The following is a 16,241-nucleotide window of genomic DNA, read 5'->3' as shown; positions in this document are numbered from 1 at the left end:
TCCCTCCAGTTTGGAGATGAGAAGAGAGCAGCTCAGAGGCTGGGACTCACACCTTGGGCTTCCACCCAGAACCCCGTATCCCAGCCCTCTACCCCCAAACCTGACAGGAGGGAGGGGACAGTACAGGGCGTGGCTTCTCCCAGCTGTGAAACGGGGGTGACCACCATCCCCTCACAGAGGGACTGGAGGAGGCCCTAACGAGGTAAGGAAGGGGAATGGTTTTGCAGCTGGGAAGTTCCTGCAGACAGAAAAGAGCTGAAATTTACTGTAAAACACTCCCCATCCTTTCCAAGGCACCGGGTCCCCGGCTCACGGGGGGCTGCGGGGCCCCATTCCCGGGTCAGCAGGTGCCTGTGGCCCTCCCCCACACCTGGGCGCACAGCAGGCTCGGCAAAACAATGGCTGCAGGTCTGGGTCTGGCCGTGGTGACTCACAGCTCTGCCCATAACCCATAAGGGCAAGGGAGGGTCACGGAAAAGTACTGGCTGTCCCTCCGCAGAGCGACAGTGGCCAGGCGGCCTGCAGATCTTGCTGCCAGGATGGAGGGGACATTACACTCTGGTGACTATGAGCTGGGCATGCCTCTCCACCCAGTCCCCCACCAAGACTGTGGAAGTCAGAGCCATGTTTCCTGGTCTTCACTTTCCAGGGGGAGACATGGACTCAGACGGGCAAGTGACTTGCCCAGGTGAGTTCACTGCCCGCAGAGGCTGGCAGGGCCGGAGCCAGGGTGTTTCCACCTCGTGCTCCTTTCACCCAGTACACGAGGACCTTTTTATCCTAACAAACCGCTGGGGTCCCCTCCTGCCCAGCACAGGCCTGGGACTAGGGTAAGTGCTCAGGAAATGCTGGCGAATTGAGAGCAAGTCATAAGGGGGAAGGGAATTCACTGTTACAAAAGGTAGGTACCAATAACACTGCACCTTTTTTTACAGCAACTACTTGTGTTTTGGGCAGGAAGGTACCTGGTCCAACCCTGATTTTAGAGGCAGAGAGACTGGCTGAAAGGGTGCAGTTTGTCCAGCAGCCTTTTCCTGGCTCCAGGGTCCCACCTCGCCACCTGCACTGCTCAGTCTGTCTCGGCCCAGGAGGCAGCCCCTGCAGGAGTCTGGTTCCAGCTCAGAAGGCCCCAACAGAGCGCCCGTGAACGTGCTCTGGCTTCAACACGTGGGCAAACCACCAAAACCCAAGGCCCACCCCTCAGCCAGGACCCTGCGGAGGCCCTCTGGAGACACAGGCTAGAGCACAGGCCAGCAGAAAAGAGCCGACCCCACAAAAAGGGAGACCCTTGAAGCATGGGAGCTCTTTTCACTTTTTTTTTTTTTTTTTTTTTTTGCGGTACGCGGGCCTATGGCTCACGGGCCCAGCCGCTCTGCGGCATGTGGGATCTTCCCGGACCGGGGCACGAACCCGTGTCCCCTGTATAGGCAGGCGGACTCTCAACCACTGCGCCACCAGGGAAGCCCTCTTTTCACTTTTGTTTGGATTCTGTCTCCACCGCCCACAGCCTGTCTTCGTTGATATGCAAAATAAAGGTGACCCGGGGCTCAAATCAAATGAAGAACAACGAAAGAACTCTGTGACCTAAACAGTTAAAGCCACACAAACTCACTGGACGTCTGTTTTCCCTGAGGCAGGCAGTGGCTGAAAGCAAGCTTCTAGTTCTGAAGTCTGGCAGACCTTGGGAGTGTCACTTCCTCTTCCTGAGCCTCAGTTTTCTGCGCTGTATAAAGTGTGCGTGATGAATCTTACCACCCCCCGCCCCAGGACTGCTCTGGGCTCGGATGTGTGGAGGACGCAGCACAGGGCCTGGCACACAACGGGAGCCAAAGTTCATTTCAGTTCCAGTTCTCGCCGCGGCCCTGGCCCAGCCCCAGATGCTGGCAGGACCAGGGACACAGGTACAGGCTCTGGCCGCCACTCCTAGGCCACAAACCGCCATGGAGTTCAAGTCTAAGTCGGTCGTTAAGGCATTCGTGGCTCTTCATCCTCAAACCACCGGCCGTTTCCCCTGCATCATCCGTTAACGCCGCCCCCCAACTCTCCGCTGCGCGTCTCACCGAAGCCCGCCCCGCCCCGGAACGCGCTCGCTCTCCTTCTCCCAGCCACCAACTCCCCCAGGCGCCCTCCCAACCTCCTCCGCACGCGTCCTCCAGGAGGCCCTCGGCCGCCCCACCCCAGCAGCTCTCGGCCGAGAGCCGGCCCGCAGACCACACCCTTCCTGGTAGAAGGGTCCAGAGCGACCCACCCCCGGCGCTCCCCGGGCTCGCGCTGACCAGGACTGGAGGATGCGCGCCTCGAGGACCCGCATCCCAGCTTCACTGGCACCTCTCAAAGGGATCCCGGGGCGCTCCGGGCGCGCCCTGCACCCCGGTTCTCCCCGGCCGGCGCGTCGCCCTCCTCGCGTCACCCCAGCCCGCACCTCGTGCTCCAGCTTGTGCAGGAGGCGGTCCCAGTACCGCTCGGGGACCCCCGACGCGCGGAGCGCCGGGCCGTGCAGCGCCGCGAACTTGGCCCGGGCCCGCGCGTCCTCCTCCGGGTCCGGGCCCAGCTCCGGGTCCGGCTCCAAGCTCGGCGCCGACTGCGGCGTCAGGACCCGGCTGCCACGCTCCAGCCTCGCGTCGGCCTGCATGTCGCCTCCACCAGCGCCAGCGCCAAGTCCAGCGCCGCCGCAGCCCGCAGGCCCGGCCCTCTCGACTCCGCCCGCCCGCCCGCCAGCCCGCCCCGCCCTCCTCTGGGCTCCCCGCCCACCACCTCCCGCAAGCCCGCCCACACTCCTGGCCTCCAGGCTCGCCGAAGGCAGCCGGGGCGCAAAGCTGAGGCGCTGCACCCGGGGAACCCAAAGGCCGGGCCTTCCGAAGGGCATGCGCGCGCCACTGCGCGTGCGTGAGCGCGCGGGGGTGGTGCGTTTGTGGCCTGGGGCGGCCGGCGTGTGCGCACGCGCGCCTGGTCGGGGCGGTGTTTTCTCTTTCAGCCCGTGGCTACCCCGGGGGATGCCGGGAGTGAGGCCTTCCAGACTCCACGCGGTCGGAACCGGAAGGGATTCCAGGGAGTGCCCAGAAGGGGAAACCGAGGCCCAGAGACACTGGTGTCCCGCACCGACCATCGGTGTCCCGCACCGACCACACCGACATCTTCCCAAGCGCAGAGTGAAGTTACAGAATTTCAAAAATCATTCTTTGATCGTCCTAGTTGTTCCAAGTTCTGTTGCTTTCATAGGGGTGCGTTTCGTTATTTTCCCATTTGCAACTTCTCAGTAATTGTAATTTGCTGGAAAGCTCAAAGACTAAAGGGTTTTTTTTGTGCTTCAGTTACTGAATATTTTGATTAAAACTTATTTATTTATTTATGGCTGCATTGGGTCTTCGTTGCTGCACAAGGACTTTCTCTAGTTGTGGTGAGCTGGGGTTACTCTTCGTTGTGGTGCACAGGCTCTAGGCACGTGGGCGTCAGTAGTTGTGGCACACAGGCTCCGTAGTTGTGGCTCGCGGGCTCTAGAGCACAGGCTCAGTAGTTGTGGCGCATGGGCTTAGTTGCTCCATGGCATGTGGGAGCTTCCCGGACCAGGGCTCAAACCCGTGTCACCCTGAATTGGCAGGCGGATTCTTAACCACTGCGCCACCAGGGAGGTCCTTGATTAAACCTTTTAAGCTGAATTTGAACAAAATGCACCAATGTAGAGGACTCGTTCAGTGTGACTAGGACACTTAAGTTGTTATGCAAAAGCTCAAACTTCCAAACTCCAGTTGATGATGATGAAATAAAATTCATATTTTATGGCGAGATAAGAAAAACATAAAACTTATCTGCTTGTTTGGTCCTCCTCCCTGCTCCCCTCCCCCGCTTTTTAATTTATTTTTAAATTGTTTTACTTTTTTTTTGCCCACGCCGCATGGCATGTGGGGTCTTAGTTCCCTGACCAGGGACTGATCCCCCACCTGCTGGATTGGAAGCACGGGGTCTTAACCACTGGACCGGTCAGGGAAGTCCCTCTCCCTGCCCTTTAGTGTATATTGTGCATCCACATTTACCCGACCTCCTTGGGAGATAACCTTCTTTCTTAATCTCATCAAGGATCATTACTCCTTAGGAGATGACCTTCCTTTTTAATCTTAGAAGAGGCAGCCGTGACCCATGACCTACTACTTGTTTTGTACCCGTAGATCTGGATTGTGTAAACTGTCATTTAACATATAGCCCTCTGTCTCAAAAACTTATATCCCTGTGCTTTGACCTCTAACAGGCAGGACAGTCCTTAGAGCTCTCTGAAAGACTTCCCAGGTAATAATCCTCAATTTGGCTCAAATAAAATTTTCCATTTCTTTCTTAGATCGACTGATTAATTTTTTTCATTGACGTGGTGAAGAAACATGTTACAGGGAAAAACATGTTACTACCATGCTGAAGTGCTTTTTTTCCATTTAATGTCAGCTTTGTCACGAAAATTTTGCCGTTCAGTTACTCTGTGAAAAAATATTTGTAAATTTTTGACAACTATGATTTCTAATTCAGTTTTACAGCTTGTTTGGATGTAATTCTTCACCACATCCAATTCCAGGTGTATTTCTGCTTCATGGGGTTCTTTTTTTTTTTTAATGGCCGTGCAGCTCGGCACTCGGGATCTTAGTTCCCCGACCAGGGATTGAACCCAGGCCCTCAGCAGTGAAAGCACAGAGTCCTAACCACTGGACCGCCAGGGAATTCCTGAGGGGTTCTTAATTTAGTAAGAATGTTAGTCCCCCTATGCTGTGCCTGTTGAACGTTATGTGAGTATTATCACCGCAAGAAAAAAATGTCTTTGGTGTTCAACTTATATTAGCTGAGTAGCATTCACAATGATGTTAGTTTTGCACTTTGGAGAGAATGAACTTCCAAAAGCTTAATTTTGATTCCATGAATCGGAGGCAAGAAATGGCAGCATCTAATGACTCTGATAACAATATGGCATCCACAGTGGAATAATTCCTCAGCCAGTGGAGCCAACACATTAACAGTGGAATGAGCACAAGAAAACTTGGAATTAGAAAAACGAGTGAAGCTAATGTATAAAAAGTCATTTGATCTAAATGAAGAGTCATGATTTACAGAATGAAATGTCAACCCACTTCTGCAGCTTCATATGTTAATTCATTTTGGGGCACAGCCTTCTTAAAATAATTACTAACTTTCGAAGTCAATGTGATACTTCTGAATGAGAATTGTGTCATCTGGTTTGGTTTTCAGTTAATATCTCTTTGGCGCCCGGGGTGAGATGTAAATGTCCACAGACATTCTGTCAAAGTTTCAGTTTCATAATCGACTCTGAAAAATGGAAATATAAAATTTAATTTTAAATTAAATGTGGACTTTAAAAAACGTTTATTGCTCCTGAAAAGGTTTATTGCACAATAAGACAAAAAATACTAGTAAACAAAATATAAATAAAAAGCTGTGGATTTATACCGTACAAGAGGGCACAAAACCCTCTGAACAGCAAAAGTGTCCAGACTTCTCTATTCAATCTGCAGCAGGACCACTCAGCCTCTGACTCCTACATGGGACTCATGCACACAAACTCCGTAATTTCCCGGAGGCTTCATGCATCTTGGAGGCCACAGAACAGGCACAACTCAGGTGGTAGGTAGGCAGGGGCAGCAGGACCTCACGGTGAATAGTTAGTACATAATATTATATTATAACTAGGTAAGAATGACTGTGTACTTCACAGGCCTGATCACTAATAGCAACTATGTTATATCGTTTATCTTGCCTTATAGTCTGTGCCTATACAGATATATATCACACTTACAATAATTATTTTGTTATGAGCAAATATATGTTGCACTGGCTGAAAACCTATCTGTTGTCTTAGCGTCTGCATCTTCCTCGCCCTCCGTATCAGTCTGTAGTTTACCCACTCCATGGGACAGTAAATCCAACTCAAACTGGCTTAAGGAAAAAGGGTATTTACTGGCTTCCACAGAGTTATGGACTGGATGATTGTGTTCTTCCGAAATTCATATGTTGATGCCCTAACCCCCAATGTGACTGAATTTGTAAATAGGGCCTGTGAGGAGGTGATAAAAGTTAAAGGAGCCCATAAGGGTGGGGTCCTAAACCAATAAGTCTGGTGTCCTTCAAAGGAGAGGAATAGATACCAGAGCATTCTCTCTCTTCACCTAGTGAGGACAGAGTGAGAAGGTGGCTATCTGCAAGCCAGGAAGAGAACCCTAACCTGCACCTTGATCTTGGACTTCCTAGTCTCCAGAAGATACATTTCTGTTGTTTAAGCTGCCTCGTCTGTGGTATTTTGTTATGGCAGCCAGAACTATCACATAACACATAGCAAAGGAGTTCAGTGGACTTCAGGTTCAACTTGATCAAGGAGCACAAACATCACCAGGATCTACGTTTTCTGTCCTTGTCTCAGCTCTGCTCTTCTATGCATTGGCTTCCCTCTCTGATAGGCTACCCTCTTGTGTGATGAAGTAGCTGCGATAGCTCCAGGCTACATCCTGCCAGGGATCCAGTCCCACTGGGAAAGGGAGCCTGAGTCTCACAGATTTTCTCTCACACTGGTCAGGTCCTGTGAATGTCTCTGACCCATCCCTTTGACAGGGCAGGCCTGTTTCTCATTCTCCTCCCCAGATGCAAACCCAATCGAATCAGATCCCTACTTGAAATCTTTTGTGATTACCCAGTGCCCAGGAATAAAAACTCAGCCCTTCATGTGACCTCAAAAGTCCTGCATGGTCCAGCTCTGCTGACCTCTTTCGCCTCCTTTCAGCACACACTCTTCTCCTCAGTTTTGAGCCCCACCTTGCTGGCCTTATTCAGCTTTAGGACTGCAATGCCTCACCATTGCCTCCAGGGTTTTCACGTGCTGTTCCTTCGGCCTGGGAGCCCTTGCCCTCTTCCAACCTTGTTAATTCCAACTCATTCTGCAGGTCTCAGCTGAAATGTTACCTCCACAGGGGGCCTCTGAATATGCAGTTTTAAAATTTATTTATTTATTTATTTGGCTGTGCTGGGTCTTGTGGCATGAGGGATCTTTGTTGCCACTTGCGGGATTTTAGTTGCAGCATGAGGGATCTTTAGTTGTGGCGTACAGGATCTAGTTTCCTGACCAGGGATTGAACCCAGGCCCCCTGCATTGGGAGTCTTAACCGCTGGACCACCAGGGAAGTTCCTGAAACAACAACAAAATGTTTTTTATTGGAGTATAGTTGATTTACAATGTTGTGTTAGTTTCAGGTGTGCAGCAAAGTGAATCAGTTATACATATACATATATCCACTCTTTTTTAGATTCTTTCCCTATATAGGTCATTACAGAATATTGAGTAGAGTTCCCTGTGCTATACAATAGGTCCTTATTAGTTACTTATTTTATATAGAGTAGTGTGTATATGTCAATCCCAATCTCCCAATTTATTCCTCCCCCTGACTTTCCCCCCTGGTAACCGTAAGTATATTTTCTACATCTGTGACTCTATTCCTGTTTTGTAAATAAGTTCATTTGTTTCATTTTTTTAGATTCCACATATAAGCGATCCTGGGCATATATCTAGAGAAAACTATAATACAAAAAGGTACATGCACCCCAATGTTCACTGCAGCACTGTTTACAATAGCCAAGACATGGAAGCAACCTAAATGTCCATCAACAGATGAATGCATAAAGAAGATGTGGTACATATATACAATGGAATATTACTCGGCCATAAAAAAGAACAAAATAATGCCATTTGCAGCAACATGGATGGACCTAGAGATTCTCATACTGAAGTAAGTCAGACAGAGAAAGACAAATATCATATGAATATGCAATCTAAGCAACATAAAGTCACGTCTCTGCTTCACTCACCACTCCCCCCACCCCCCCACCCAGGGATAAGAAGAGAGGAAAAGAGAGCGTTTGGGGGAGAAAGAATGACCAAGGCACAAGGTGGCCTTTGGTCCTGAAAGCTTCTCCTGCTAGGAGCTGTGCTGAGGGTGCTTGTAGAAAATGTGTTTTTCTTGCACCATGGAGCCTGTTCTCAACCAAAGAGGCAGTGATCTGCTTCCACGCTAGGGGAACGAGTTGGCTGGTTGCGCTGACCGCTGACCAAGAGACCGTGGGCTTGTCTCCCAATGGCATCTTCCTAAGAAAATGTGTTAAAACCATGCCTCTCCCTTTGTTATCCTTTTAAATAGTTAATGCGTACAAGATTATAGTTGAAACCCTACGTAGGTTATTAACCAACAACCCTGCTCTGCTTTCCTCCACTAATTTACCTTCTATCCCCTGGCAAGGGGAGTCATTGTACTGGATTAGAGGTTTATTATTTCCATGCTTTAAAAGTTCTTCCATTACATATAATTGTGTGTTTAATTAAACAGTACACTGCTTAGTTTTGTTGGTTTTTGAGATTAAAGATATGGAGTTATGATTTATGTGATATTCTTTTTTTTTTTAAATGGTCCATACTTTTGACCAGATTTAATAGCTTTATGTATTTTTGGCTGTGTCGCGTCTTCATTGCTGCGCGCGGGCTTTCTCTAGTTGTGTCGAGCGGGGGTTACTCTTTGTTGCGGTGCACGGGCTTCTCATTGCAGTGGCTTCTCTTGTTGCGGAGCATGGGCTCTAGGCACGCGGGCTTCGGTAGTTGTGGCTCACGGGCTCTAGAGCGCAGGCTCAGTAGTTGTGGTGCACGGGCTTAGTTGCTCTGCAGCATGTGGGATCTTCCCAGACCAGGGATCGAACCCGTGTCCCCTGCATTGGCAGGCGGATTCTTAACCACTGTGCCACCAGGGAAGTCCATGGGATATTCTTTTCCATTCAGTGTTATGGTGTTTTATTTTGTTCAGACAGTTTTCACTCACAACATTTTAAATTTGTATTTATTTATTTATTTTTGGACATGCTGTGCAGCTTGAGGGATCTTAGTTCCCTGACCAGGGATCAAACCTGTGTCCTCGCAGTGAAAGTGTGGAGTCCTAACCACGGGACCGCCAGGGAATTCCCACTCACAACATTTCTGACACCAAATGTGTGTGCTTTTTCCGCCACACCAAACATTTCTCCAACTCTTTATAATTTATAATTCAATTCAGTTCTGACACTATCTTCCTGGAGTTAGACAGGTTAAGGGCTCAGTCCCACAAGACTCCCCTGCTACAGATGCAAGTCACGTGTCCCAGGTTGTCACCTGTGCTTCTAACCAACCTGCTATAAATACAGGGGGGATCCCATGACCCCCTTCTTGGGTTCGGTAATTTGCTAGGATGGTTCACAGAATTCAGGAAAGAGCTTTGCTTACTGTTACTGGTTTGTTATAAAGGATACAACTCAGGAACAGGCAGATGGACAAGATGCATAGGGCCAGGTGTAGGGGAGGAGCTTCCGAGCCCTCCTGCGTGTACCACCCTCCCGGCACCTCCTCATGTTCACCAACTAGGAAGCTCTCTGAACCTCATTGTTTGGGGGTTTTTATGGAGGTTTCATGACGTAGGCGTGATTGAATAAATCGTTGGCCATAAGTCAGGTGGTGGAGCTGAAAGTTCCAACCCTCTAATTACACTGTGGTCTTTCTGGTGACCAGCCCCCCTCCTGAAGCCATCTAGGGGCCCCGAGCCCCCAGACATCTCATTAGCATACGAGAGATACAGCACTCTGGAGACTCCAAATGGAGCTCAAAGACCAAATACGTATTTCTTATTGAATCGCACCAACCTTGACAGTCCACACTTTTAAAGTATACAATTCAGTGGGTTTTAGTGTATTCACAAGCTTGCGTGGTGTGCAAACATCACCGTGGTCTGATTCCAGAACATTTCCATCACACATGGGCATCAGCAGTCACTCCTCATCTCCCATCCCCCATCCTCCATCCCCCTCCCCCTCAGCCCTTGGAAACCACGAATCTACTTTCTGTCTCTGGATTTGTCTATTTTGGACATTCACAAAAATGGAGCCATACAACACGTGGCTTTTGTGACTGGCTTCTTTCACTCAGCATAATGTTTTCAAGGTTCATTCGTATTTTAGCATGTACTTCATTTATATGGCTGAATAGTATTCCATTGTAGGGGTGTACCACATTTGGTTTGTCCATTGATAAACGGATGGGCATTTGGGCTGTTTCTACTTTTTGACTATTATAATAATGCTGCTATGAACATTCATGTATAAATTTTTGTGTGAATATGTGTTTTCAGTTTAACTATCTGAGGAAACACCGGCCTGTTTTTGTACAAGTTTTGTACTTTTTTTTTTGCCTGCGTCGAGCGGCTTGCAGGATCTCAGTTCCCCAACCAGGGATGGAACCCAGGCCACAGCAGGGAAAGTGCTGAATCCTAACCACTAGACCACCAGGGGACTCCCCAGTTTTGCACTTCTTTGGTTAAATTTGTTGCTAATTATTTTATTCTTTTTAATACTATTGTAAATGGAATTTTTCTTAATTTCATTTTCAGATTATTCATTGTTGATGTGTAGAAATAGAACTGATTTTTGCATATTCATCTTATACTCTGTAATCTTGCTGATTTTATTTATTAGTTCTAACAGGTTTTTTGTGGATTCCTTAGGATTTTCTATATACAACCTCAGGCCATCTGCAAATAGAGATAGTTTTACTTCCTTTCCAACCTGGGTGCCTTTGATTTCTTTTTCTTGCCTAACTGTCCCGGCTAGAACCTCCACTGCAATGCTGGGAGCAGACATCCTGGTCTTGTACCTGAACATTATGCTTTAAACATATATCCCTATTGTTGCATGAGGTAATAATTAATTTCACTGTTATATAATATTTAATTGTGTGACTACTGCAACCTTCCACTGATTGACGTTTAGGTTACCTGCAGCTTTTTGCTCTTGTAAACACGAGGATATGAATATTCTTGTATGTTTCCTGGAACACATGTGTAAGAGCTCCTCCATTTATACCTAGCAGAGTTGATCCATATCCTCTCTGACTCTTACTACTCTTATCAGACTGAATTTTTGCCAGCCTCGTGTCACAGTGGTATGACCTTGTTGTCTTCATTTATATTTCTTTTTCTTTTTTTTTTTTTTTTGCGGTACGCGGGCCTCTCACTGTTGTGGACTCTCCCGCTGCGGAGCACAGGCTGAGGACGTGCAGGCTCAGCGGCCATGGCTCATGGGCCCAGCCGCTCCGCGGCATGTGGGATCTTCCTGGACTGAGGCACGAACCCGTGTCCCCTGCATTGGCAGGCGGACTCTCAACCACTGCGCCACCAGGGAAGCCCTGTATTTCTATTTTTATTAATGAGGTTGAGCATCTTTTCAACTGCTAATTGGCCCTCCCGTTTCTTCTTTCGCGCTCTCTCTTTTTTAAAGTTGAGGTGCTGGCCTTTTCTTCTTATTGCTTGTAGGGTTTCTTTACATAATCTGGATACTAATCCTTTGTAAGCTAAACATGTTGCAAATGCCTTCTCCTGTCTGGCCTCTTCTGTATGGTATCTTTTCAAGAAGAGAACTTTCAGGACTTTCCTGGAAGTCCAGTGGTTAAGAATCCGCCTTACAATGTGGGGTCGCTGGTTCGATACCTGGTTGGGGAACTAAGATCTCCCACACCTTGGGGCAACTAAGCCTGTGCGCCGCAACTACTGAGCCTGCATGCTGCAACTAGGGAGAAGCCCGCACACTGCAACGAAAGACCTCGTGTGCTGCAGCTAAGGCCCGACACAGCCAAAAATAAATAAATAAACATTTTTAAAAAAGGAGAGAACTTTCAAAAAACATTTTAAAATATCTATTTATTTAGGCTGCTCCCAGTCTTAGTTGCGGGATGTGGGATCTTCATGGCGGCATGCAGGATCTTTTTAGTTGCAGCATATGGGTTTCTTAGTTGTGGCATGAATGTGGGATCTAGTTCCCTGACCAGGGATTGAACCCAGGCCCCCTGCATTGGGAGCACTGAGTCTTACCTACTGGACCACCAGGGAAGTCCCAGAACTTTCAAATTGTAATGTAGTAAAACTTGTTCATCTTCTTTATTATTATTATTTTTAATACATTTATTTACTTTATTAATTTTTTTTGGCTGTGTTGGGTTTTCGTTGCTGTGCGCGGGCTGTCTCTAGTTGTGGCGAGTGGGGGCTACTCTTTGTTGCGGTGCGCGGGCTTCTCAATGCGGTGGCTTCTCTTGCTGCGGAGCACGGGCTCTAGGTGCACAGGCTTCAGTAGTTGTGGCACGCAGGCTCAGTAGTTGTGGCGCATGGGCTTAGTTGCTCCGCGGCACGTGGGATCTTCCCAGACCAGGGATAGAACCCATGTCCCCTGCATTGGCAGGCGGATTCTTAACCACCGTGCCACCAGGGAAGTCCCTATCTTTTGTTTAATTGTTGGTACTTTTAATGTCTTGTTTAAGAAATCTTTCCCTCTTAAGTTCAGAAATATATATTTTCCAGATCTACAAGTTGTCAAGTTTTCCTTTCGTATTTAAGTCTTAATGCATCTGAAATTGATTTTTTGGGGTGAGGTATGGGATAGGGACCCAATTTCTTTTTTTTTTAACATATGGATAAGCAATTTTCCCATCATTGTTTACTGAAAAGTCAACTCTTCCCCAGTGACATGTCATGTACCGCTGTCATCCCAAATGTGTGCAGGTTTCTTTCAGGCTCAGTGATCGTCAGTTGGTCCGTGTGCTCATCTCTATATGAAATTCATCCAATTTTCATTTCTCTAGATTTTAGTAGCACTTGATTTTGGCTTGGGTTAGTTCTTTCAAATTATCCTTCTTCTGCAGAAGGGTCTTGGCCATTTTTAGCCATTTGCTTTTCCATACACACTTTTGGGAAAGTTTTGAATTGCAGATTCAGTCATTAGTGGTAAGATGATTCTAATTTTCTATTTCTTCTGTGTCATTTGGTTAAGTTAGGGTTTTTCTAGGAATTTATCCATGGTATCTAAATTTTCTTTTTTTAAACATTTTTTAATTAAAAAATTTTTTTGGCCTCACTGTGTGGCATGCGGCATCTTAGTTCCCCAACCAGGGATCGAACCTGCGTCCTCAGCAGTGAAAGCGCAGTGTCCTAACCCCTGGACCACCAGGGAATTTCCTTTGGTATCTAAATTTTCAATCTATTGGCAAAATATTATATATACTGACCCTCCCAGAACTGCTTTAAAATGTGAATTTCATTTGTGCAAATATATTATGTATTTAATCTCTTAATCCTAAAATGGAAAGGAAAAGCAACAGATGGCATCTACACTTTATATGCCAAGATGCTCTCTTAGAGTTTGGAGAGAGTCTGGGAGCAGCGTACTGTGGATCAGGCCAGTTCCAGACTGAGGCAGAGCTGGAATCTCCTCCCCAGTCACCACAGCTCACAGAGCAAGGCCGGAACAAGCTGGACTGTGGGCCTTCTGCTCTCTTAGAATCTGGAATTCACCTTGGATTTTGGAATCTGGAGAATAAGTAAGTCCACGCTCACCACCCCATTTCTCTTGCATTTGTGGGCTGCCCTGCTTCTCAGCTCATTTTCCAGTCCAAAGAGCCCATATCTTTTGATCGTGTCTTCATGGGAGTTTTGGTAGAAATCGTGTGTTGTGTGCTCAGAGGATGTTATCATTGTTTTTTCCTTAAAATTAAAAAAAAAAAACTGTGGTAAAAGATACATAATATAACATTTACTATTTAAGCCCTTTAAAAAAATACAGTTAATCAAAAGATACATGCACCCCAATATTCATTGCAGCACTATTTACAATAGCCAGGACATGGAAGCAACCTAAATGTCCATCAACAGAAGAATGGATAAAGAAGATGTGGTACATATGTGCAATGGAATATTACTCAGCCATAAAAAGGAACGAAATTGTGCTATTTGCGGAGATGTGGATGGACCTGGAGACTGTCATACAGAGTGAAGTAAGTCAGAAAGAGAAAAACAAATATCATATAATATCGCTTATGTGTGGAATCTAGAAAAATGATACAGATGAACTTATTTGCAAAGCAGAAATATAGACATAGACGTAGAGAACAAACATATGGACACCAAGAGGGGAAGAGGTGGGTGGGATGAACTGGGAGATGGGGATTGACATATATACACTACTATGTATAAAATAGACAACTAATGAGAACCTACTGTATAGCGCTGGGAACTCTACTCAGTGCTCTGTGGTGACCTAAATGGGAAGGAAATCCAAAAAAGAGGGGATGTGTGTGTGCGTGTGGCTGATTCGCTTTGCTGTACAGCAGAAACTGACACAACACTGTAAAGAAATTATACTCCAATAAAAGTTAATTAAAAAAAATATAGTTGGGCTTCCCTGGTGGCGCAGTGGTTGAGAGTCCGCCTGCCGATGCAGGGGACACGGGTTCGTGCCCCGGTCCGGGAGGATCCCACGTGCCTGGGCCCGTGAGCCATGGCCGCTGAGCCTGCGCGTCCGGAGCCTGTGCTCCGCAACGGGAGAGGCCACAACAGTGAGAGGCCCGCGTACCGCCCAAAAAAAAAAAAAAATATATATATATAGTTAAGTGGCATTAACTACATTCACATTCTCGCGTAGCCATCACCTCCAGCCATTTCATCTTCCCAGACTGAAACGCTGTACCCATTAGACGCCAACTCCCTGTTTCTCCTCCTCCCCAGCCCCTGGCGACCCCCATTCTACTTTCTGTCTCTGTGGATTTGACTCCTCCAGGGACTCATATAAGTGGAATCATACGGTGTTCGTCCTTTTGTGACTGGCGTATTTCCCTCAGCGTAACGTCTTTAAAGTGCATCCATGTTGTAGCACGCGTCAGAACTTCACTCCTTTTCAGGCTGAATCAGATTCCATCGTATGGATAGACGCTGTTTTATTTATCTCTTCATCCATCGATGGACACTTGGGTCGTTTCTACTTTTTTTCTTTTTTTGCGGTACGCGGGCCTCTCGCTGTTGTGGCCTCTCCCGTTGCGGAGCACAGGTTCCGGACGCGCAGGCTCAGCGGCCATGGCTCACGGGCCCAGCCGCTCCGCGGCATGTGGGATCTTCCCGGACCGGGGCACGAACCCGTGTCCCCGGCATCGGCAGGCGGACTCTCAACCACTGCGCCACCAGGGAAGCCCCGTTTCTACTTTTTGACTATCGGGAATAATGCCCCTATGAACACGGGTGTACAAATATCTCTTCGAGACTGCTTTCAGTTCTTTTGGGTACATTCCCAGAAGTTTCCTTAGGCTTTTAAATCACTTCATTAAACCAAGAAAAAAATCTGGTGTTTATTGTGTAATTTGGGATATTAATGTCATTTATAAAATTGTTCTTTCTCCTGTCGAGTGCATGGTACCAGAGGGTCTCCACATTACTGAGAACAGTGGCTATTAGCCTTTTTGTGGTTCTAGATTTCTTTGAGAATCTGATGAAAGCCATGGGCCACATTCCCAGAGAAACGCATGCATGTGTGCTCACAGGCACGCGCACGCACACACACACAGAACACTGATTGTGCATCTAATTTCAGGGGTCCCAGATGCCCTGGTGCTCACTGACCGTGACCCCTGTGTAAAGGAACATCTCTCCTTTCATGATGACGGTCATGAGGAGAAATGGGATTTGAAACGCGCAAGTTTCACTTTCTGGGGGCTCATTTAGGAGCACGTTTCCTAACTTTGGGTGTCCTCCACACGCACGTCTCCAACTGCTGCTTTGTGTGCCGGAAGCTTTCTGTAGCTCCTTTACTTTCAGTCTTCAATACAGCCAGGGAATTTCTGAAAAAACGGTCTGATTCCAGTTACCTTTTCCACCGGCCTCCGCGCCCCCTACTGCCTCTGTCCTAACCACTGATGAACGAGAGGAAGGGGCAGTATTTAAGTTCATTTCCTGTTTATTATTAAAGTGATTTTTCACAAATGTTTAATTACATGCATATGTATGAACATGATGGAGAAAACAAAACTTGGAACATTTGAGGCAACTAAAATAGAAATGTGGTTACATTGATATTTGTCACCCTTGCAGGCAGAGAGATCGCCAAAGCGCCTGTACAGTACCGCCAGCGCCTTCGCAGAAGCCCAAACTGAAGGCTGCGAGGACGAGGGTCAGCGCTGCGGTCCCCCACCCAGCCCCGCACCGCCCCCAGTGGTGTTCAGACAGCCTGTTTCAGGAGCCACATGGGCTGGGTCTGCTCACTCAGACTGTTTAAGGTTTTGAGCTCAGTGGAATAAGAAGTTTCCCTGCAGATCTACGTGGCCTCTGGACTGAAATACAAAATACTTGGCATCAGCCAGCTTTCCCTTTTTTCCCCTACTTTTC

The 16,241-nt window shown here is 47.5% G+C and overlaps 1 protein-coding gene and 1 long non-coding RNA gene across 3 annotated transcripts in view; one reads left to right on the top strand and one right to left on the bottom strand.

The window, feature by feature from the left end:
• The window catches only part of TTLL12 (tubulin tyrosine ligase like 12), a 16,498-nt gene extending 13,805 nt beyond the window's left edge, over positions 1-2,693 (bottom strand). Inside the window, exons 1-2 of one of the 2 annotated variants that reach the window (XM_073788107.1) lie at positions 2,423-2,562; positions 1,613-1,723 (exon numbers count right to left, since the gene is read on the bottom strand). Coding sequence is in view for 1 of the 2 variants with exons in the window: in XM_033865890.2 (XP_033721781.1) it covers positions 2,423-2,632 (210 nt within the window). In the remaining variant the exon portion in view is untranslated. Of the gene's footprint in view, positions 1-1,612; positions 1,724-2,422 lie in introns of both variants that reach the window. The other variant, XM_033865890.2, reaches the window with a different exon arrangement.
• On the top strand, positions 2,687-16,241 carry LOC141275804 (uncharacterized). Its single transcript, XR_012324148.1, has 4 exons — positions 2,687-3,221; positions 7,515-13,411; positions 13,692-13,864; positions 15,948-16,241. It is a non-coding gene; the product is annotated as an uncharacterized lncRNA (long non-coding RNA).

Source organism: Tursiops truncatus, chromosome 11 (assembly GCF_011762595.2).
Source record: "Tursiops truncatus isolate mTurTru1 chromosome 11, mTurTru1.mat.Y, whole genome shotgun sequence".
Classification (NCBI taxonomy): Eukaryota; Metazoa; Chordata; class Mammalia; order Artiodactyla; family Delphinidae; genus Tursiops; species Tursiops truncatus.
This window is presented reverse-complemented; position numbering and strand designations above follow the sequence as displayed.